This window comes from Lissotriton vulgaris, chromosome 4_1 (assembly GCF_964263255.1).
Source record: "Lissotriton vulgaris chromosome 4_1, aLisVul1.2, whole genome shotgun sequence".
NCBI classification, from domain to species: Eukaryota; Metazoa; Chordata; class Amphibia; order Caudata; family Salamandridae; genus Lissotriton; species Lissotriton vulgaris.
The window spans coordinates 1,394,221,194-1,394,246,001 of NC_141691.1; the positions used below are offsets into that span (position 1 = coordinate 1,394,221,194).

Genomic DNA, 24,808 nt, shown 5'->3' on the forward strand with positions numbered 1-24,808 from the left:
TGTTTAGCATGCTACATATCATTGGGGATACTGTACAGCATGACAAAAAAGCATGCACAAAGCCAATAGGTCCCGAAGGCATGATCTATTGGCTTTGCCAATGCTTATTTTGTTTTAGGAGCCCGAGGGCTTCAGATAATCTCTTTCACCATCAGTCTTTCAAAGATTTGATATTTTTTTTTTAGTAGGAGAGGCAACCTCACCCAGTGCAGCAGTGGTGATTTGGCTTTTTATCATCACTATCCAAAATACAGTCTAACTTCATGCATTCAAAACACCCAGTGCTGGTCAAAATATTTCATTGTTGCCTGTGAATGTTTGTGTAAGTGTCACTGAGCATTTTGTGTATTCGGTCTGTTTTTAGGTATGGCATTTTGAAGTAAAGTGTATTTTGAAATACTCTTTTGGAGGGACAATATATCTCTGTTCAACGGTATGCTTTTTAATGCCCGCTTTTTTTTTTTTATTATGTGGTCCTATGGAACACATAAAATTTGATCAGTAGTGTAACTTGAGGAGCAGCGCTTTTGTACATTGTTGGTGTAGCTCAGTGTCAGAACTTCAGCTAGGGAGAACGTAATGAGTGATTTTCTTATCATTTTTTGGCTTTACCTACTCCTCTGAACTCCTACTTCTGATTGTGAGGAACGTATTCCTACAAAACCTGCATGAAATGTCAGGATAAAGATGCATTAACTTGAATTTGTATGATGAAAGCTGTTGGACATCATGTCTGTGTGTGTTCCAAGCAATAGGTTGCTCACAGATCATAGACACATATGTTTGTGTTGGCCCTTGAGGTGAGTCTACAATACAGTTGTAATCCATTCATTTTCAGCTACACACCTTACCATATTTTACTTTGTCCACTGTTTCTATTGCTAAAACAATTTGACAAATCTCTTTAAAGCAGAAGTCTAGCTAACCAGGTGCAGCTTTACAGAAATGGCTCTTGCTTGCACGGCCTCAGTCTTCCAAGCGGGCAGCACTTTTTGACCAGCCATGTCTCCTTTCCTTTGCTTCTGGTTACCCCCGACACGTCAAGTATGCAAAACAGGGCTTGCATCCTACAGCAGGTGTAGTGTCGCTAGCAAAAACAACCCCCTGCCTATTTCCATAACCAGATTGACATTCTGCCATCACTTTGACTGTACCATGCTGGCCGACTTGCTTCAGAGAGGCTGAAGTAAGAATCGGAAAAGAATTATACATTTTGTTGTAAGCAACATGTCAGGATTTATGCAATATTTTCAGACTTCTGTTCCACCAGAATTCTTGGCTGTGACTGCATGTTTTAGATCCATAACAGTTTAACACTCTTAGGCTGTCACGCCAGACTTTGTTTTTCCCCCCAAAATCATACAATAATATACACTCATAGAGGGCTTTATTCATCCATTGGTCTGGTAAATTGTCATTCATATTGTGCTTCTTCTCACCACTGCATGGAGCATAGGGATGTGGGCCAGCCCACTTTACTCATTAGCTCCCTTCCTTTTAAGGGACTGTACTTTGTGTGTCTTCATTGTTCATATCTGCATAAAATAGTACCTTTCTTTTCATTTACCAAGCTAATTCCTTTTTTTCTCTTTAACAGCTATTTGTTTCTCTGGGGCTTCGGATTCCCCTTTAGATAGTGTTTTTTTTTTTTTTTTACTGTTTCCTTTTGAAAGTTTCAGTAATCCAAATATACCAGTACTGCTTTTAGCAACTTTCGACTGATAAAAAGCTGATTTAGCCCCAGGGGCTATCTTATAGTGTCCAGTGAGCGAGAGGGCAGGTATGGCTGTCAACGCAGCAGCCACAGGTACACCGTCTTGACACGCGTAGAAAACAAAAATAATTTCCTTCCCAAACTATTCATAATCACATACGTTGGGGTGTGATGCGATTGGTGGCGTGCTTACAAAATCGCTATGAACTAGTGCAGCATGTGCTACCGCGCGAGAGCCGCCAGTGCGTCACCCCCTGATTGATTTTGCTTGCATCTCTCGGAGACACAGCTGTTGGTTCGTGGTGCCCCCTGGTCAGTTGATAAGTGGCTTATACTTCTATACACTGGCACTCCCGAACAGAGGGGGCACACGGATAGCACATTTTCAAAAGTTCTCTGTATGAAGCCAAGCTGTACCAGGAGTTTACTTATGTAACTTCAATTTTGTCCACATCTAGGTGGCAACTTGTATTTTTTTCGTTTTTATGGCATATGCGTGCAATAAATAATGTAAAAATGTAGTTATTATACCAGGCCTGCTGGCTTTTCCAGTGCTTGTTTCAAATATGTTTGTGATACAATGCAACCCTACTCCTTTGCTAGTGAATTTAAGTGACATTCTGCCAGCATGTGAGACCTTAACACCCTAATCATATTTGTTAACCAAAGGCGAATCCACGTCCCTTTCACAATGAGAATGAACAACCGGCTATGAAACTCCCAACTGCTGCTTTGCCTACTGGGTTTTTAATATTATAGTGTTTTATTTGTCAAGGATAGCTCACAACTGGTGGTCGCATTTGCTCTTGGGCCAGAAGGACTCGAAATAGCATTTTCACCACATATTGGTTTACCGCCAGTGATTGTCTACCACTCCTCTGAATTTTGGTTCCACACAAAGAGCGATAGGCAAAGAACAGGTTTAAACAGCAGCTAAGCGCGCTTCTCTATTGATCAGCAACTGGCTTCGCCCCTCCCTAGTTCAGCCATCAGAGGGATAACGTTACCGTAACCCAGAAGCTGGCCTTTTGAGCCCTGCCGTTTTATTTGGTTGCCAATGTTGCAATCCCAGATGCTCCGCTGAACAGAGGACCTGTTCATACAGGAGCTGCATTGTGCTCCATCCCTCTGGGCGTGGAGCAGGATTAAAGCACACTTTATCTGGGCTCTGGTTGCGGATGCCTAGTTGACTTGATGAATAGGGAGGACTTAACAAATCCAGTTCTCAGGTCTGATCTGCATGACAGAGCAGAGTGTTCTGCAGGTGTTGAGTGGCTCTGAGATGAGAGAAGCCTTCTCGGTGTTCCTAAGAATGTCCTTTTGAGGTAGCCTTCGTGCTGCTATTCTCTGGTCGTCTGCATTTGTTGCCACCCTGGTAGGGTCCGCGGCAGGTGTTCATCCAATCCACAGCGCCATCAGGGGTGTGTCGATTTGTCTTTTGTTCTGGAGTGGAGTCCTGCTGCCGGCCCGTGCTGGGTTGTAGGCTAATGATTGCATTTCTATTGTGCTGTGCTTTTTCACAATAAATAAAATAAAAAAAAAAAATAAAAAAAAGAATGGCAGGCCTTTTTTGCAGGCATGATGATCTCTGGCGGGACATTGGCCTTCCTTATTTTAGACAACGAGTACATTGAATTTAGATTTCATTCAAAATTAGAATGCAGAGAGAAAGAGCGGAGTGTTATTTATGTGTGTGTGTATATATATATATATGTGTGTATATGTATGTATATATATATATATATATATCTTTTCGTTTCGAAAATAAAACAGCTTCAAGACTCCTTCAAGCAGTTTGTTTGACATCTGCATTGGGAATTGCCAACTTTGAACTGTCATGTTTTAATAAATCAGTTGCTTAGTTCGCCACCTGTAAAGCAGCTAATGATGCTTAAACTTACTCTGAGAATGGATAGAATGTCTGCATGCTGTGGGTGAACATAACCTCTCCAGGAAGCAACGAATTCTGAGCATGATTTTATGCTACACTACACCTCCTCTAACAGGAGACTGTAAGCAGTAACCTGACAGTTACCAATGTCCCCCATCCCTTACCGTGGTGGGTACCTCTGCCACTTGGACTGCCATGGGGACATAGTTACTATGCAACTGGGGACCCAAACCCAAGACATAAGGGAGTTCAGGCAGTTAAGATATAGGTATTTTCCACACTACTCCATGCACTCTGGTGGGGTGTTAACCATGAATCACAGACCCCTTGACTTAAAGAGGCACGAAGTGAAAAGATACTGGGATGCTTGATATCGGATTGTTTCAAGTCTAATTATGAATAGCTTAGCCCCATTTAAATGCACTCAGCATTGAGGCACTTGCATTCTCACTCATGTTCTGAATGGCTGTGAGAAATACTTTGAAATGTGTGCTACTGGGAGCCCTAGCTAGATATGATATATGGTAGATCAAGCTGCCCTGCAACATCTCTTTCTTAATCTGTCAAAAAGTGGCACATTTGGTGGATTTGCATGCTAGACTTCTGGAGGTAGTTACATTCTAAAAATGGTCTACAGAGCCTTATCTCGGTGTAATTAAACTTTTCTTGCCACAAGAATAATTAGTTTGGCCTACAGCCCAGAGATGCTGCCTTGAACTAGGTAAGACGTTCCTCTTTTTCTTCAGACATGATCCGGCCTTGGGATTTGTGCTGAATTCCAAACGGTAAATTTGAGGTACGGCATTAAAATGCAGTGTTTAAAGCTGCAAGGCCACATTACAATATGAGAGCATGGATTTAATAGGCATGTAGGTTAGGTTGGCGACATAGATTTAGGAAATATTAGGGTACATGTCTTGGAGCGCAACGTGGGTGGTTCTGGTGTCTCAAATTAAGTGTGTGCCCTTACACATTGCAGACGGATCTAGAAAGTTAGGGTTGATTTGCAAGGTTTGTAGACCGAGTACTGTGATAATGCTACAGATCATATTTGTCCTAATTATAAGGTGTTCATGAAGAACCTTAGACAAAAAAGGCCACCTGAATTACACAATTATTGTGGTGATTTCTCTCATTTAAATAGTCATTTTAGCCGAGCGCTGTACTGGTAGGTTTACTAAATGTCATAAGTCTACAAACAAAACAATTTGGATCGGATTTTAGGCGAGGTGTATTTTTAATAAATAGAGGATGGGCTTACAGTTACCGATTTTAAAAATATATCGAGCTCCTGTGGAGGAAGTCCCTCACTTTTTTCACCCCTCCCCCGATGAAATATGGGAGGTTCCCTCCCTTTTTCACCAGTGAAAGGCACATACCCCTTTACATTGCTAAATTTGAGAGCATATCCAGGATGGTAAACTACCAGAAAAGGCTGTGTTAATACCAGCAAATGGAAGGGTTTGCAAGTGTCCATTGTTTCTTTGAAGGTGGGCTCTGACAAGCATGCCTACAGGCCCACTCCTAACTTAAAATGTACTATTGAAGACATTCCAAAATACAGAGTAATTTACAAGGGTACAAGGCGGCATATCCTAATTCCTTGAAATGACAAATTGATTTGTTTGCACACTAATGTTGACCATGGGTATGCAACAATCTGATAATTTTGCCTCCTAATCATGGTGTCACCAGTGCGTAAGTGTGGAAACCAAATGAAGGTCTTGGTTTTTTTAAAGCCTGGAAAAAATTACCTTTGTCAGAGACTACAGTTCAGCATAAGTTTACCTGTAAGAGATCAACAAATGGTTCGAAATCGCCATGGCATGTTGTACCAAATAAGTATTGATTAAAAATACCACTTTTCCATAATTAAACGTCCGTTTTTCATAAGTTAATGAATTTATGACATTTGAGTTGATTTTATTAAAGTTTTAACCAGTGCATAACTGCACTGAGAGCAGTATTGCAAAACACATACAGCTTAATAGTAGCTTGTATGGATATGTTTTTTGAATGATTATTGTAGTTTTTTCAGTTGCACCTTCACTGATGTGTGTGCCAGAGGGATGCTGTGTCCTTTCTAAATTCATAGAAGTCTTCAGAACTTCAGTTAAGCATGTTCATGGTCATCAACAAGTGTTGAATTTGATTGCAGTATCTTGGTGGTTGAGCCAAAGTCGAAATGGCAGATTACTTGTCCTGTACTAAATGGGTCTCAAACATGCTTGTACTTTCGGGGAATACAACATCTGAATCCAGTTGTATATGCCACTGATGATGTTCGGGGTTCAGTGACAGTGCCCAAGGGTAGGGAATGCTTCATGACATTGCTTTCATCACTGGAGCTCGAGAATGTTCATAATGAGGTTTTTTTCCATTACATTTTTTGTAGGTTTACAGATGAAAGTTTCGAAATTGAAGAAGGACAGATGTTTGTAAGTACCCATTTACATAAAGAGTTACAATCGGTACATAGACGTGTAATATATTTTAGTTAAAGTGTGTGTTGTTGGACACAAGTTAAATTCAAATTTAAATCTGTTATCAATTGACTATTTTTATTTATTTGTAATTATACGATGCTAACAACAAAAGAGGTATATACAATGGCTCACCATCTATATCCTTATACGTTCCACGAGTTGCTCTTTGCAAAAAAAGAATACCTCATTATCACAGTGTTTCTGTAAAAGGGATCACTCCTGAGATCTGTAAGAAGATGTTGCATTTTATTGAAAAATGTTCAAAATAAACCCAATGCTTCACATGCTTCCTCGCTCTTTTGAAGGGTGTTAATTTACAAACACACCAAACCCCATTTAAAACCTTGGTGAGAGGAGTTCTTTTCCAAGGCCCGGTGCCGACACATTTAAATGCATTGTTGTACATACTTAGGCCTCTGCCTTGGCAATGACAGCACAATTCATGTTTAACTAGTTTTTGTATTTCAATATGCCTACAAAAGACATCAATGTTATATATACGCAAATAACATTTTGTATATTTCTTTCCTGTTTTTTCTATACATATCTGCACATATTTGTGCTCCTGTTACACAGATACAAAAGTTCCAGATTTATTTTAAGAGTTCATAATCCTCAACCATCCTACATGCAGCTAAGATATCTAGCCAGTTCTTTAATTGTAATCTACATTAATGTGAAATTCATAAGTAGAATTAATATATTTACGTTTTTATACTAATTTACTTCTAATAATCGTAAGATATCTATAACTTTGTTTCTAACTGATCGTCAGAAGATAGAAAGAATAATGTTAATCTTTTTTAACATATTTTTGTTTTGTTGCATAACGTACACGAGCATCCCTCTCTGTTATACAGTTATTATTATTTTACACTTCAGTTCGCTGCCTAATCTGCGTTTGCTCTGTGTGACATAATAACAAATGCAGAGTGTGGTTCCAGACAATATGGTAGTGGTTCGGATCTAGGGCATTTCTCCTGGTCACCTGAGCAATCTTTGTTGATCATCTTGAATGTAATGTATGCCTTGTCAATGTGATCGAAATTAATCAGCTTAAATCCGGCATTTCTGGAAATGTGGGCATTGCTAAGTATGACTTCCCAATCTAGTTTAATAGTTGGCTTATTCATGTCTTCACTGCCTTTCCCTTTAAGTGTCCAGCGTACATTTGGCTTGATATACTTGTGCCCAATACATGAGCATCGTCGCTTGTACCTGCCATTGTTGGTGTATGTTATTTTAAGGACCTGGTGCTTGATGACTCATTGTGCCATGCCTTTCATGCAAAGGTGACAGATCCATATAATAACAAGTAGATGGTATACCTATATCAACTACGCAAACTTAAGCAGGGCTTACCCTATATCAATACACTATATACCCGTAGCCATTTTTGACCATGTCTTTGCTCCTTTACTGTCCCACAAGTATTGGAGGGCCTGTATGCAGGTCAGGAGAAATATGGGTGTATAGGCTGCTGTTGTATGGGTCCTTGTTAAATGTATCCAGTCCACCTGTAGGAATCTGTGCCTCCCTCCCACCCACCCTCGAGGATTCAGAATACATTAATTTTGTTCTAGTGTAGTAGTGTGGGAAAGTTGGGTGCCAGCATTATTCTCTCATGTAGAGGCTGTACTTCATTTAATGATATGTATTTAGAAAGCATTGGCATAGCCAATAGCTCTCGCCTTTGGGACCTTATCATTGTTTAGCCATGCAGCATATTATCTTGGATGATATGCCTCCAGGGACTGAAGAGCTGTACAATTACTACAGACTGGGTTAGGAAACGTTTATGGTTACATTCCAAAGCTTTTTAATGCACAGACTGAAAGAAAAGTTCCTCGATGCAAGTCAACAGCAGTACAGCATCCTGTCTACGACTGCATCACTGGAGTATTGAGCAGCCTATGAAAAAAAGAAGTGAAGTACTTTCCAATTGTGGAGATGTCACAGCACTCCTCCCCCAGGCCTCTGTTCACCAGGCGCTTCTCGCACCATCCATTTATATTCTAACCAAGGCCCCGGCCCCAGTATCCCAGCCCCTTGGGTATTGGAACACTGGACATAGCAATAACAGCAAAACACTTCCATTTGTTGGGTAGAGGGGAAATAATAACGAAACAGGAACGGCATCGGCATCACTTAGGGCCCGATGTAGGTAATTCTAATTTACCACTTCTTAAATACCGAATCATACCGATTCGGTATTTAAGAAGTGGTAAATTAGAGGGGGGGAAATGTAGGTAATTCAGAATCGGTAAATACCGAATCGGTAAAATTCGGTATTTACCGATTCTGTAAATACCGAATCGGTATCCCCCATTGATTACTATTGGCCTTGAAGCCCATAGGAATCAATGTGGAATATCGAATCGGTATTTACCGATTCAGTAAATTCTGATTGTTGCAAGGGTGCAGGGGGTGTCACTTGGACACCCTCTGGCACCCCAATTCCGGACTTGTGTGCCATGTGGCACACAGACATGCCCACAGGGCATGTCTGTGTGTCACATTGCACAGGTGTGCATGCACAGATGTGCATGCACACCTGTATTCGGTATTTTACCACCCAATAGGATTGGGTGGTAAAATACCGATTCGGTAAGGCCTGTGGGACTCAGAAGAGTCCCACCTACATCTCAAGGTTACCGAATCGGTAAAATAGGGCCCCTACATCAGGAATGACCATGTACCGGTCGGTACCGGCCGAAATCGTCCGTTACCGGTCGGTAAATGGACACCTACATCGGGCCCTAAGTCTCCATGCACCCAAAAACAAAAAAATTAAACTGACCTTGTGTAATGTACCTCCGTGCAGTCGAGTTTTGTGCTCTATAAAAATGCCCCTAAATACTAATCTGGCCTTTTGTTTTTTCCTTTCATATTTCTTTTGTTGAGTTATAATTTATACAACAACAAAACTGTTACTTAATCTCTATGCACCTAAAAAAAACAAAAAAAAACCCTGACCTTGTGTAACTGGCACTTTCCTCAATACCTTTGGGTCAGTCAAGTTTTTGCTCTTTAAAAGTGCCCCCAAAAATGAATCTGACGTTGTGTACTGTAACTAGCGCTCATTTATTTATTTTTTTTAACATCGTTTTTATTGCAGAACCAAATCTTACATATATCATACGGTTATGGGCATTTCACCACTGCAGCAATTAGACGGAGAATTTGCTCAAGCAAATCATTTACACAGCCAATAAGCCCACATCCCGAAGGCCGGGCGGCGTAAACTCGTTATTCATCCTTCACAGTTGCCCCCGAATTCTTGTATTCCGTATGCCAGGATATCAGCGGTCTGCTTTTGCATTTTCGCCCCTCCCCCTAACTTCCAGCCCGCCCAGAACCCCAACTCCCCCCCCCCCCCCCCCTCCACCCTCCCCCCCCAGTGCCTGCGCCTGGATTTCTAAGTAGCATATGTTCTGGTTTTTGCTAGGAGGAATGTATAATTTGCTAAGAGTGTGTACCTGGTGTGTTAGTGGGATCTTCCGTTTCAGAGTTGGTGTGCCCCCCCTCCTCTCCCGTACCATCACGGAGCGCCTGCACTAATGACTCCCATGCTGTCGCCCTTTCCAGCGCCTTTTCGTCTGCAGTGCGTCTGGCTAGTTGATACCTCAGGGTGCTTTCACTCGCCGCCCATTTAAGACATTCATTATACCATCGCTTGTATGTGGGCCCCTTCCTGGATTTCCAGTTCCTAGTGATTCCCCGCGTGGCTAGAATTAATCCCATGTCTATAAACTTACTAGTCGTCTTATTCTTGGGTGTGTGAGGAAACCAGTGCAGTACTCCTACCGCTTTAGTGTATTGCAATTCCCTGTTCGTAGCGTTATTCAATGCCTCCCCAACCTCCCGCCAGTAGTCCCGCAGTTGGGGGCAATCCCACAGCATGTGTCCCAAATCTGCCTCTACAGTATTGCATCTAGGGCAAGCCGTGTTCTCCACACCAAAGTATTTCTCCAGTTTCCCCGGGGTGAGGTATTGTAACTAGCGCTCATGTAAAGACTCCTCCACCTACGGGTCGCTTGAGTTCACATTATATAAATAAGTATTGGGAAAGATGAGGCAGGAGTTGCCCAAGCGTTGCCCATAACGGTGCTGGAAGGTTAGGCTGCTGAAGGCCAGGTGACCGAGTCTCGCTAAAGCAACAAGCAGCCAAGCAGGAGGGGCTTGGGCGAAATCCTCGCACTTAGAAGTCAAGAAGCTCCTGAAGCGTCTGACATTTCATGTCTACATTTGAACGGGTGCAGGGAGAAAAAGTGACTGGTGCCAAAGCTGAACTACTGAAAACCGGCAAACAGTGACACGAGCAGTAATCAAAGAAAAAATGAACACAAACACAGAAGCGTTTATGTGCAGAGGGAAACCTCTATGGCAGACTTTGTGCTGATTGTTGTATAAAAACTTCAAAACATAATCTCTGTCACCAGTGTGAAAGTGATTAACCTGCTCTTGCTCCTAATGACCAACCTGCTCATTGTCCCCCAAACTATTGGCATCCCTACTATTTCAGGCATGGAGTTGTGAATGTCCCACTTGTGGATTCTGAAACTTGACCAACCACAGAACATTTTGAGGCATATATTGCATTACAAATGCTTTGGAAATCATGATGGGGACTCAACTGCCTAGTTTGAATCCTTTATCATAGAACATCAGCCTGCACAGTCCTTGTACATGACCTCTTGGCACTTGGCAGACTTTGATTTACCGAACCTGCCGCTTCTTTTGTTCCTCTGATCCCTCCTTGCCTCTTTCAACTCGTTCCATGGACGATCCAGAATGAAACCCAACTCCTTTTGGGCAACCTGTTGTACTTGTTGAATAACTATGTAACCATCTTCAAAATGCTCCAGGGAGGCTATTAGCTTCATACAGCACTTTAAAAAAATCTAATTAATTAGTTGAAACCCGTAATGGTCTTTCAGTAATTGAGGTGGATATTTTTGCATTTGTGATTTTTTTTTTCATTCCCATTACTAGTTATGATAAAGTAACAGTCCATTTGCACTCTCCGATCTCCGCTACCGCTCCAATCACTAATTTACTTTGACCGTGAGACTACAGTGCTGCACAGCCTTTTGGCAGCGTTTGTACGATTCAAGCACAAACTGCATACATAAAGTAAGGGGTCTTGCTTAAGTTAAGCCTTAAAATATTTACATGTTTTTATAAGAGTGCTTTGGGGTGCTTCGCATAATTTTTTAACCATTAAATTACAAAATTTCCCATGCTCTGTAGTACGCCAGATTTCAAAGTGCAGTTAATCTAAATGATTGATCAGGCTTTCCTGCTGCCTTTGTTTCTTTTTGGTCAGTGTGTGAAGTGCGACCGCTGTGCCTCGAATGCTCCGATGAGATGGACACTTGTCCATCAGTTCATCGGGTCATTTTGATTTTCCACGGAGCAGCGATGCACTCCTGATGACCACAGGACCCCAGGAAGATGATCACGATCAATGGCATTCTCTCGTGACTTACTGCATACCAAAACAAGCGGCTTAATGATTGTTTGCTGCTGCCATTCCACAAGCACCTCATTGTAGATACAATAGCCGTATATAAGAGCGCTTGTTCTTTCTGGCCCTCTCTGAATACCTGAGGTTTAGTATTTCAGAGCTGATAAGCAGCCTGACAATGGGCTCCTTATTCCCTGCCCATTCTGCTCGCCCAGGTAATCATCTTGGGAAGGCTGGGCAGGAGCCATTACCAGATCAGCAGACGGAGCCAAAATGTCACTCACTCTCCTGATGCAAGCAGCCTGCAACGTTTTGTAAGGCTTTAAGAATGTTTTACCGTAAATACTCCTATAGATACAAGTTATTTATTACATTTTGTGTTTTATTATTTCTTAAATGGTTAACATTTTTTGTGTGGTGCCGTGATTGTCAACACTCCACTGAAAATTATGCTTTATCTTTGCATCCATTATGATGGCAGGGCCTGGTGGCTTAGTGGACTAATGGGTCGACTGTAGGGGCTTGTGTTCGATTTCTTGGTCACAGGTTCAAATCCCGGCGGGCCCACTCAGCCCTTCATCCATTTGAGGTCGATAAAATTGCCTATAAAAGTTGGGTATTAATAAACATCTGTTATTCAGCGTCAATATAACCTACTGGGTGAACGTGCGCATTACAAATGCAGGTTATTTTAATGTTTCTTGCTCTACCATTGTGTTTTTGTGTTTTCGCACATATTATGTGAGAAGAAAAAAAACATACCGACGGATCAAGAAACATTAACATAACCTGCATTTGTAATGCGCACGTTCAGCCAGAAGGGTATAGGGAGGGGCCTTTTACTCCACAAACGTCGTCCTTTTCAAAACATTAAAGAAAATGTTCTCTTTCAAATTTGTCTTCTGGGTGCTAACCATCATTTCCTTTCACCAGGACTACCCGCCCCTTTACTTATGCCTCCCCAAATTACTTGAAGAGTACGGTAGAACTTGTATGGATTCTATGGCATCATCATTCTGAACTCAACCATCAGGCTTCCACAAATTTGCTCTGGTTACACATTGAAAGGAGGCTATATTCTTGTACAAGTATATGTGTCTCCACACAGTCTGTCACAGGCACCTTCATTTCTACAGGTTTGTGTCTGGCTTTATCCCTCTTGCACTCTCCGACCTATTCTGTCAAACTGCTAGTAGTGCCTTTGATTCATAGTACCCAATTAGCAGTGTCTGATTTCTCTTTCCCCAAGGGGACAGGGTTCAAGAGCCTTCCAATTACACTTCTATCCCCCAACCTGTAGCCTCAGATTCAGCAAACAGTTGAAAACCTGCCCATTTAAGACTTTGCTGTAATGCTGCGCAGCAGATCTGATCAGTCTAAGCAGTTTGCACCAGAACAAGACCTCCTTTGGGTGTCCTGGTGCTAGATATCCTTTTGTTTATTCATTCATGTTTGAGGTCAGAGTTTTTAGTGGAATAGGAGGGGAGATTTGAGTAAATTTAAGGAGGAGATGGCTTAGAATCTGCGGATGTGAAGCACCTCAAATACTTGATCTTCTGATAGTCATGGAGTTAGCCCGGTGATGGGCTCGTTGACAGATGTGTTTTTATGAGGTGTAGTGATCGATAGGGTGAAGTAGGAAGTTGCTTTAGATAAGCAGTCACAACCTGAAATAGCAAGCCTTTCTGCTGTGTAAGAAGATACAGCAAAATCCTACCTAGGTCCCCTGACCACAACACTCAATGCCGCTGCAAGAATGGTCACAGGAACTAAGAAATTCGAACACATTTCCCCGGCACTCAAAGGAACTGAAGTGGTTCCCTATTGACCAACGAGCCAGCTTCCGCACAGCTCGTCTCACCCACAAAGCCCTGCATACTGGTAAACCAGAATACCTGGCCGATAAACTCAAAAGGGCTGGCCAGTCCAGAAACCTCAGGAGTTCCAACACACTTCTACTCATCCCACTGAAATCTCGGAAACTCAAAACCGCAAACAAATCCTTTGCGGGTAATGCCCCATAGATCTGAAACTCCCTCCCCCCCACATCAGAACGACCACCTCCTTCCCGAAATTCAAGATCCTTCTCGAGGCCCTCTTCCTTGAGCGCCTGGACCGCAGCGTCAATTACACAATTGACTCTAAGAAAGACAACTAACTCCTTTTGATGATACCCCACAGCCTGAAGATCTGTATTCTAACTTTGTTTGTGTATGCCCGTAAGTCGGCAACTTGCAGATGTTTGTCTTTGCAAAAAAATTGCTCACAACTGTACCTGCTGTGAAGCGCTCTGATACCCTTGGGACCAGCTAGCGCAATACAAAACTTAAAAAATAAAAAAATAACTAAATAAAATAAATAAAAATAAGCTTAGGGTGCTTTGCGTATAATGGAAGATTTTTTATGAGCTGCGCGAAGCCACTAAAGCTGCCAAATAGCTGGACATGTTTTACCCACTGCTGTCTCCAGGAACCAGCCCTGCTACTATATTCAAAAAGAGATTGATGTACTTGATGTCTGCTGCTGGTCTTATTCACTGGTAGTACTTTAAGGATGCATGAAATAGACTATCTGGAGTGGGAGGACAAGGCTAAAAGAATTTTTTCACATTTATAGGAAGTAGTTGTGCTTTGGTTTGCACTGAAACTCTCTCAGAGCCTTCCATAGCTCGGGATTGATCTGATATGAACTCAGTCTTCTAGTAGGGAAAATCCTGTGATCCTTTATGTAATTGCACTACGAGGAAGAACTCGACAGAGCATTACTCTAGGATTGATTCACTGACTTTATTTATGTAGCACACACCACCCGGGTGTGTCTCTTGCTGCTGATGGATCGCGCTTGCTCCCATTCTCTAACCTTATGTTTCCCATTGTGCATGTATTACTATAAAATTATACCATTATTTGACAAAGTATCAAATTAAATGGATTAGGCCATATAAATGTTGCCTTTATTTCCTGTAACTTGCACTTGCTGCCTTGTGGAAAAATGAGCCATTTTAGCGGCTCACTGGTGCAGGGTTTCACCCTTATCTGTCCACCGGTCCTTAAACCAACATTTAGAAATTGGCACTGAAGCTGGAATATCAAATAACAAGTTTATTAATCACTCATGAGTGGGACTACATCCATACAACACCCTCGGGCACTGTATGAAGTAGTCCCTGGAATGCAGAAACCAATGGCCTTTTTTACCCTATTTACCGCTGAGTAAGCATGGAGACTCAAAGAGGAGGTACTGGCATGTACAGGAATAGTTATTGAATAACCTGGGCAGACAGAAATTGCTTCGTCAACAAAGTGGGAGGGGAAATAGCACTGCTTACTTCAGTTGGAATAGCCTGACAGTTACATTCTGAAACAGGTACATTCTAGCACCCACAGGCCTTTCTGAGCATGCACAGTGCTCTGGCTCAGTACTGAAGGAGTTAACTACAATTGATGACTCTAGCGAAATAGAAAGGCAAGCAACAGTGAAGACGGCAGAATCACATGGCTAACACATGGCTAATGCAAATAGATGCCACAAACAAAATGGCTTCAGCTTATGCTAACAGTAATTCCTGCAATTTCCACAGCCTGAGGTGTTTTAATACTGCATTGGGTTGTGGCTTTGAGAGATAACGGGGAAGAGGACCCAGTAATCCATTGTGGAAAAAGTAGCACCAACGCTCCCTCTGTGACAGTGATCACTACCTCCAAGTACATTGAATTTCAGCAGTTTTGCCAAATGCACTTATTTGCGTAGTCCATTTGATTAGCTGCTTGTTCCACCTGTTGTAACCAGTGCATAACTGAGTTGCCCTCTGATCATTTTACTGATGTGCAAGGCCTGCAAGTATTGTCGAAGTAATCCTGTCTAGATCATATTTTGCATCTCTGGGATGATCAAGACTGCCCCTGATTACTTAGGCAGGACTTCCAGAAGGGACCTAATGTAACCGAGCATGAGCTAATCTTCTCACTACACAGTGCCTAATTTAGCTTGGAAAAATTATTAACTTAAGTATGATTTTTTTCAAGCAATCCAATAAATGTGATGCAGATTTTTTAATCGTAATTTTCAATTTAAAAGCAAATTATATATACACCCAGAAGTCTGATAAATGGTATTCAACCGTGGCTCTTTTCTTTCTCCGTCTTTATTCTCTCTTCTCTACTTTTACTTTTTAATCCTCCCTTCTGCCCTCGCTGCAAGATCAAAGCAGGCCTGTGTACTGCACCAGGAACTGTGCTTTGTGAGCCAAATAGACAGGGGGGGGGGGTGAGCTATCCGTATGAAAATGTTCCTGTACCTCAGCACTGTGAACGAGTTGGTAGTGGAGTACAGCAACTGCAACACTACACCTGCCTCTTCTGCCATTTCTGAGATGACAGTGAAAGGCAGATGGAAAATACTCAGCAAGCCCAGATGCAGGAGACTTGCTTTGTGAGTGAGGACAAAAGGCATATGAAGTGGTTATATGAGAAAAGAAGCAAAGGGATGGTGGAGAAGATGGGGAAACCTGAGTAAACACATGAACCACCAATGCGGCTACTTAGTAAGTATAAATATACCACTGATAATATTTTGAAGGAAGACATCTTTTCATCTCCTCCTGACGATCCCAGTATTAGTACTTGATTATAGAGAGGCTGATTCACAAAGAAAAGTAAACCTCTACTAGACATGGGATTACTCCTCTCCTACGCTTTGAGTCTGGGGTGCTCAGTTGGTCCTGGCAGTATCTGTGGTTAGTACTGTTGTCTCACAGCTGCTCCACGGCCTTGTGAGCGTCCACGCTACTTGAATAACCACATTACACCTACTGTATTCATGACTCTTCAAGGGTAGCTAGGTCTAACAGTCAAAGCATACTTCAGGAGGTAGTACTAGGGTTGGGCCTTGCATACAGTTTGGCTCACCAATCTTACTTCAACGTTTCATCAAAGCTATCGCTTTTAAAATCAATGTTTTTACTTACATAGAGGAATTGTAGGGCAGTTAAAATAATGAGCAACACTTAATAATATGGGAAACTATAAGACGCCAGCATTTTCTGCGTCTGAGATATGACCCCCAAACCGCTGTGTGGCTCTTACATGATGAGGTGCCTCAGTTTATATATCTTTTGAATCTATATGCAGTGTCCTTCTGTGGGCCAGGTATTTAAAGCTCACAAATATCCAGAAAGCTTGCAGTCTCAGTTTACCCTGTGAACATGTGTTTTTTAAACTGCTAAACGTGCAAACTACATTGCTCAAAGTAAGTGTGCTAGTTTCTCTGTGCTAGATGTTGGGTGCAAGGGATCTTGTAGTATACAATCCTAGGCTGTTAGGAACTTTTCAAAATGTTTAAATCTCGAAGGCGTAACTGAAAAGTGAAATGAAATTCACGACCTACACTAAGTGCAGATTTCTGGGTAATAAATTACATTTTCTGAAGTCAAATGTTGTGTGGTCCTAAAGAGATTGAACGGTTTGCATAGTGTTTGCCTGGAATCTCTAAATGTAATCTAATTTCAGTAGTAGGTGTCAAGAGGAGGGATCTTTGCTTACAATGGAACTGAGCACTAAAAACTGCTGATACTTTTAGACCAAGTAGATGGAAGTTTGTTGGCGTGAAAGTTCTTCCATTGATCACTGTGAGTCCCAAGCAACGTACAACACAAATGTTTCTTGTCTTTTCCAGAGATGCACAGAGGCTTGAAGAGTTTTACTCCAAAAACCAACAGCTGAGAGAAAATCAGAAGTCTCTTCATGACACCATTAAAGTATTAGAAGACAGGTATGAAGAGAATACATCGGGAAACAAGGTTTTAAAGAAAGAACATTGATATTTAAGACATGATAATGTAAACTCATTTAAAGGAATTGCTTCTGCTCAAAGAGGCAAGGAGTAAGAAGATAATGACGTTCTGCCGGTTGTAGTTTTCTTCCGGGAAATATTGGTTACATCGCGGTGTTCACACCGCAATACCTTTACAACGCGGGCAGTACAACGCAAGTCTTTACAATCACATGCGCTGGATGGCCCTCTAAGCTAAGGAATAGTATGATTTACTATTCCAACATCTTCCCTACTGTAACGTAGGCTGGGGTTGGAATAGTAAATCCTACTATTCCGAAGTCCAGCGCCCTCCAGCGAAAGTCGTTGTAACGACTTGCGTTGTAATGCCTGTGTTGTAAATGTATTGCGGTGTGAACACCACAATGTAATATCGTATATTCTTTTTTCCCTAACACTTTAATAGATTCACAAAACATGAAGAGGCTTTGCAAGAGCTGCCTACTTATGTTTCTAAGATAGAAAGAACAAAGTTTCCAAGCCCATGTAGAAATTGTGACTGGCGTCCTGTGGTTTTAAACCTTATCTGACTTGTTATGCTTGTGAAAGGGTCAGTGTTCAAAGTTCAAATATTCCTATATGGCAATCCACAGCCTTTCCTGTCTTTTGCAGTGTATTGCATCAATCATAGTCAATCTCACCCCGGTCTGTTAGGAATCCCCATTACCAATTTGCAGAACATCCCAGAGACCCCATATTGTTACTAGCCATAGCATTGGCAGATGCATGTTTGCTCTTGCATTACATTAATGAGCAGTCATTCATTTTAGATAGGTTGGATCCTCTCACTATAAAACTTTAAAAAACAACGGTTTGCTCACTTATGTAACATACCTGAAAGGTCGGACCGTGGTTGATACAATACAGCTTCTCCAAAGCTAGTGACTACATCCCTGACCTCAAGAATGAGACAGCAGTGCAAGCCAATCCTGCACAGAAAATGTAATGTTGTACAGTGCAGAAATTTAATTGTGAATAAATACTCTGTATGGGACAAGTGTTTCACTGCGATGACAACCACATATGGTTCTTCCTCTATTCACTTTTTTTTTATCCTGAACTGTCTTCAATTTTTCCTTCATTCAGTTTTATTTCTTCATTTATTTGTTTAAACTTCCCCCGATTTAACACGTATTTAGAGCTCGTTTAATCTACAAAAAAGATGGGTGTGGGGTTAGGGAGGTTTTTAGAGCCTGTTATAATAATAAAAGTCACTTTCTTCCCTTAATTTGTTTCCTGACTTCATGAAACTGGCTTGTGTGCACCTAAAACTCGCATTATATAGCATTTGGTCGAATGCCATCTTCAGTAGGTTGGGCACTGAAAGTCCACTGCACATGGCCTTCATGTTGCTCAGTGGTGTATGGGCCTAGGACCCACTGCTCATGCTGTAGACCATCATCTATGGTGCATAGATGGCACAACTGTGTTATACAGGCCAGGGCTGCAGGCCATGCCCTACTTCCAGACACGCTGTATACATGAAACTCTTGCACAGCAGGTTCACCCAGACACAGAACAATTCCCCAAGCCAACAGAATTTGACGGTTTGGCTTAAAAACCCCGGAATAATCGCTTCACGATTTCAGTGGTGGATCAACAGGCTGTTCTTTAGGTCTGAGATGTTTGAGGCCGGTGCATTGAAATAGCATAAAATTCCTGTACTCACCGCTAAAACCATATCACTGATAAACTAACTGAAAGCCAGCTTTGACTCTGCGGTGTAGCCAGATGAACCATTACTCTTGTGAAGAGTGCCCTTACATTACCGTGATTTTGCTGCTGCTGTTTTCCCAGTCCTTTCACTGGAGGCTGCAGACTGTTTTCCAAGAACACTACTTTTATCTTTGGAAACACTTTCTATTGAATAGCATTATTCGTGGGCTCCAAGTTTAGAGATCCTTGCAGCGCCTGGCCTGTAAGTACTGCAATAGTGTTTGGGTTGTATCTCTGGCAGGGAGTGGGCTAGATACTTCAATTTTATTTGTCAAACACCTTGTACAATCTTATTATTAAAAACTGTCGGTTGTAGTCTGAGAATCTAGCTCTCCTCACCTCTTTGAGTAAGTCTCAGATTGCTCTACTTTGGTACTATTGACTGCTAAAGAGGCATGCACCTTGCCCTCAAGCACTCCTTTCAGTACCTTCTAAAATTCAGATTCCAGTCACTGTCTGTCTGTCTATTTTTCTGTTGTGGTAATGATCAGTTCCGTTCTAGCCAGCACATGCATTGTCAATTACTGACTTCATCATTGGCAAAACAATTAGATAGAATATAGCTCTAAGTTTATCTGATACTATACATAATAATCCCGTTCACCAAGGTGGCCCACCAATCCATGTGAGGGATCCATGCCAGAAAGGGGCTTGTTACAATTCGTGGTCAGTGTAGTTTACAACAGTATTAAGTTGCACACCTCTGAAATGCATTAAAATTGTCATGCAACCCATGGTTCATTTCAGCACCTATGTGACTCAAAAAGAAGCTTAATTGGCCTTTGTCCGTTGTGTTTCTGGAGCATGATTGAATAGGTAACCTCTTCCACTCTGTATTTTTTCCGCTGTATGTGTTAATTTAGTAATATTAGAGATTGGTCGACGACTTTCTTGCGTGTCATAAATGACTGTACACCACAAACCAATTTTTCAACATAGATCCAATTCTCGATGGAAAGTAATTGCCACTTAAGTTCTTATGGACGGGCTGTTGAGCAAAGACAAGTTGTGAAGTACATACTCATGCAGCTTTGTATCAACAGATTAAGAGCTGGACTGTGTGATCGGTGTGCAGTTACTGAAGAACACATGAGGAAGAAACAGCAAGAGTTTGAAAATATCCGACAACAAAATTTGAAACTGATCACTGAACTCAGTAAGTTTTTATTTTTATTTTCATAAAAGCAAAAATAGAAGTCGATTTTTTCTGACTGTATTTTTCTGTTCTGTGATTTAAGCTAGCACATTACACTTCAAAAGCAAGTTTTTCACAGTGGTGTAAGTTTTGCAACTATCGAGTCTTCAATGCTGCATGTTCTTGTTGTTAACCGGTATCCAGCATCGTTATGTATAACATGTGTTTCTCCTGAAGGGTTGAATGCAATATCTTGTAGAGATGTTTCTACTATGGCAATTTGGGTCATTCACAGTTCTTGATCCAATTGCAGTAGGAAGAATCGTTCACTTCTTCGGAGACTAAAAAACTGTCTCACAATATTAAACACACATTGTCTGATTTATAAGTCTCGTTGTGCAGATTTGCGGTTGAGGAGAAAAGGGGAATGGTTCTGTTGATGACTGGATGGCAGATTGACTTAGTTGGTCGGTGAGTGAATTAATGCCCTTGCAAGTGAGTGCATGATGATAGTGAGGGTGGATGATGAAAGGATGAAACAGTTATTGAGTGACAGGGTAGAGGAATGGTTGTGAAATAGGTTAGTGCATGGATGGTGCAAAGTGGGTCATTGGTTGCTGTTTTAATGTGATAACATATGCAAACACAACCATGTACATGAGAAAGGAGGCACAGAGATGTAGTCCAAAATAGTTTAAACCTTCATGCAAGCATACCTCTTTTTCCATGCATTAGCACATTAAAACCAAGCTTATCAAAGTGGGGTTGTCAGAGAGTGTGGAGGAAGTCAAGAAAATGTCAAACTCTAGTAACTTGATGCGTTACTCGGGCTTGGAGTGGAGTCGCAACTCTCCATGTCATGAAAAATAGGGATTTAGGTTGATGTGAAGGAGCTGCAAAACTAAGGTATATTGACAATATGACTGTTCGTATTTACCATTTTTATAATGTGTTTCAGTGAATGAAAAGATCAGTCTACAGGATGAAAATAAAAAACTTTCTGAACAGCTTCAACAGTTGCAGTTACAGATTGAGTGAGTAACAAATCCATTTTACATTATATTTTTTGTATGGGACCTATTTAGCAAAACATTTGCATCTGCAATCCAGTAGGCAAGTGGCATACAGATTTCAATCTTCCTCACTGATATAAGGTGCAATTTATTTTGTAAGTCATTTTATTGAAAGGCATCTCCAAATAGTATTTTATTATGTGCTGTTCATTAATTTCATTATTGCGCACTGCAGGGACAGAAAATGCACCATGACAAAGAATTTGAGGTAACTTGGTTTATGTACTAATCTTGGCTGGACAGTGTATTCCAGCTATCATATTTATCCAACTAAAGTATACAAAAAGTGGTGGACTAGAATGATAGATTAGTTCATTAATCTCAGCCACTTTTAATTACTTGGGGCTGCATCCCAGTACATTGTTGTTTTGCTCACCATGCCATCTTATTTTGGACTCCACCATATGCAAATCAGTCTGGATCCTTCTCTAGTAGGAAGAATTCAGCCTGAACTGCCATTCCAGATCCTCCCTAAACTAGAGCACAAGCAACCCAAGGCAGATTTTGCGTTGAGTGGGGCTAAGCAGTCAGGTGCAGCTTGATTTCAACGACACAGCGAGCACTGGACCCCTGTCTGGACGCACAGAAGTGTAAAAACAAAAGTGATCGATGGAATGCTTGAATTAATCCCAGTGGGAATTCCTCAGCCGAGTCCCAGTCCATTGTTATTTTGCAACCTATGCCACCATTGTTTGGACCCAGCCATATGTAAATCATTCTTGACCCTGCTCCAATAGGAACATTCCACCTCCTCCCTGACCGGCAACACAAGCAACTGAAGACTGGTGTTAGCCTGAATGGGGCTGAATGGGGCATATCAGTTGGGTGCAGTCTTGTTTTTTTAGGTTTATTAAACGCCTGTTACAGTGAAGGAGTACTATTATTGGAGCTGCTGCCTTTCCGTAGTAATGAAGTGAATTGTGAAATAACAAGGCCTCGCACATATAAGGAGTGTAAATCCTGGAGGAAAATTTGATAATCTCGAGTCCTCTCTGGTGAGTCTGAAGTCAGAGCTTCAGACTCACTGCAGCAAAGTTCTCGATTAGATGTGGTTTAGACATGACCGACTCACTGGGCAGCGTGATCTCTACAACCGTGACTATTAGACGCCACTCCTAGCTGATACATTCTGGCTTTCCAGGGGATGTTCAGGCTTCGTTCATGGACTTGCCTTTTTGATGGCACCCGTCTCTTTGGAGACAAGGCAGACTCAGCGCTGGAGCTCTTTAAGGACTCGCAGCCTATGGCCAAGTCCTTGGGCCTCTCAGCTGCCACTGGCATACCCAGTCTGCCTTGCACTCCTTTTGTGGCTACAGAAGGGCCTTTCACTTGTGCCAGTCCTATCCCAGTCACTGAACCGTGCAAGTTCCCCAATCCCTTCGTACCGACCACATGGGTCAGGTAGCCCGCCCCACACCCGGCAGCTTCATCCTCCGCTCCCTCGTAGTCTCGCTCTTCAAGACCATGGGCGTCCAGTTGGTGGCAGGATCAGCCATTATCTCCACCACTTGCAAAACATTACACTCGACAGGTGGGTCCTCCAGATCATCTGAAGGGGCTACTCCCTCCCCTTCGAGACCACCCCTCCATCCATGCCTCCTTCCTACGACCTGTGACGAAGGATCATTTACTTTTGCTCCAGGAGAAAGTCATGGCACTCTTGGCCAAAGGAGCAACAGAGGGTTCCTGCGCCAGAAGTAGGCTGTGGTTGCTATTCCCATCCTGTCCTGAAAAAAGGACAAGGGCCTTAATCCTATTGTAGACCTACGAGCCCTTAACTACTTCTTAAAAAGGAGAAATTCAAGATGCTTACATTAGCTCAGGTCCTTTCTGCCCTGGAGCCAGGAGACTGTGTGCTAGCATTGGACTTGCAGGCCGCCTATTTTTACATCCCCGCTCTGCTTGTCGATCTGCGCTACTTGCGGTTTACGGTTGGCCATGAGCACTTTCAGTTCACCATGCTTCCTTTGTCCCTACCAGCGCCCCTTGGGTGTGCATCTGCGCACATCTGGGGTACCAGTCTTCCCTTATCTAGACGACTGGCTGCTGAAGACAGGCTTGCCCCAGGTCGTCTCTCACCTCCAGACTACAGCGAACCTCCTTCAGGCACTGGGGTTCACTGTCAACGTGCAAAAGTCACACCTGATTCCCTCTCAGACGCTCCCTTTCATTGGAGCTGCTCTGGATACAGTGCCGTTTCGAACCTATCCTCCTAAGCGGTGACGTAAGGATTTTCACCCTCTGTCCTGGATTTTGGTGAGAAGGACTCTGGGGCTGTTGGTCCTCATGGCCTTCTGCATCTTGCTAGTAACACATGCCAGATGGCTTATGCGGGTTCTGCAGTTGAACCGGAAGGCCCTATGGTCCCAGCGTCTGGGGAATCTCTTTGATATAGTCCAGATCTCGGAGGGAACTGCACAAGACCTGCAGTGGTGTCCAACAAACCGCGATAGGTTCAGAGGCCGACCCTCTCCCTTTCCCAACCAGATCTCGCAGTAGTGACAGATCCTTCATTCCTGGGATGGGGCGACTATGTGGGACAGGTGGAAATCATAGGACTCTGGCCTCAGCAGAATCCGGACTCCACATCAACATACTGTAGCGCGAGCAATCAGATTGGCATTAAAAGCCTTTCTACCATTCATCAAGGGAAGGCTGATTCAAGTGTTCACAGACAACACCACCACCATGTGGTACTGCAGCAAGCAAGGCGAAGTGGGATCGGGGACCCTTTGTCAAGAGGCCCTGCACCTCTGGTCATGGCTGGAACAGCAGGATATGTCCTTGGTGGTTCAACACCTGCAGATTCCTTGAGAGTTGGTGTAAGGTCTCTTTCAGCAGTGGGGAGAGCCTTGGTTAGATCGGTTTGCCTCCGCAGAGAATGTGCAATGTCTGCAGTTTTGTGTGCTGTAGTTTCCAAGGCTGCTCTCGCTCGGAGACGTTTTTCATCACGAGTAGAGCTCAGGCCTCCTGTACTCCTTTCCGCCCATACCACTTCTGACCAGAGTTCTCAAGAAAATCAGGAACAACTGGACCCAAGTCATCCTTGTGCCTCTTGACTGGGCATGGAGAGTCTGGTATCCTGAGCTTCTGCAAATTAGCAACGATTCACCGATCAGGCTGCCCCTAAGAGGCGGGGATCTTCTGTTGCAGCATCAGGGAAGAGTCCTCCACCTGAACCGGTCAACTCTTTGCCTTCTTGCGTGGAGATTGAGCAACAACAGTTGATAGCTTTCGACCTTCCTCCTGAAGTTTGCAAAGTTATTCTGGCAGCCAGGAGTCCCTCCACCAAAACTGTATACGCCTGTTGATGGAAGAAATTAGTAATATACTGTACAGGAAAGTCTATTGACCCTCTTTCTGCTTCCCCTTTTGATGTTTTATTTTTTATTTTGGAACTTGTCTAACAGGGGTTTGCTGTGTGCCCCCTGAAAGGGCATCTTTCTGCTTTTGTCTGCCTTTCTGAGGCTTCCAGACCAACCCTCTTTTTTTTA

The 24,808-nt window shown here is 42.5% G+C and overlaps 1 protein-coding gene across 2 annotated transcripts in view; it reads left to right on the forward strand.

The window, feature by feature from the left end:
- RBBP8 (RB binding protein 8, endonuclease) overlaps window positions 1-24,808 on the forward strand; it is a 446,933-nt gene that overhangs the window by 262,186 nt on the left and 159,939 nt on the right. For both annotated transcript variants that reach the window (XM_086965639.1, XM_086965638.1), the window contains exons 3-6: window positions 6,001-6,043; window positions 17,235-17,330; window positions 20,150-20,262; window positions 21,200-21,275. In XM_086965639.1, the coding sequence (XP_086821765.1) occupies window positions 6,001-6,043; window positions 17,235-17,330; window positions 20,150-20,262; window positions 21,200-21,275 (328 nt within the window). The remainder of the gene's footprint in view (window positions 1-6,000; window positions 6,044-17,234; window positions 17,331-20,149; window positions 20,263-21,199; window positions 21,276-24,808) is intronic.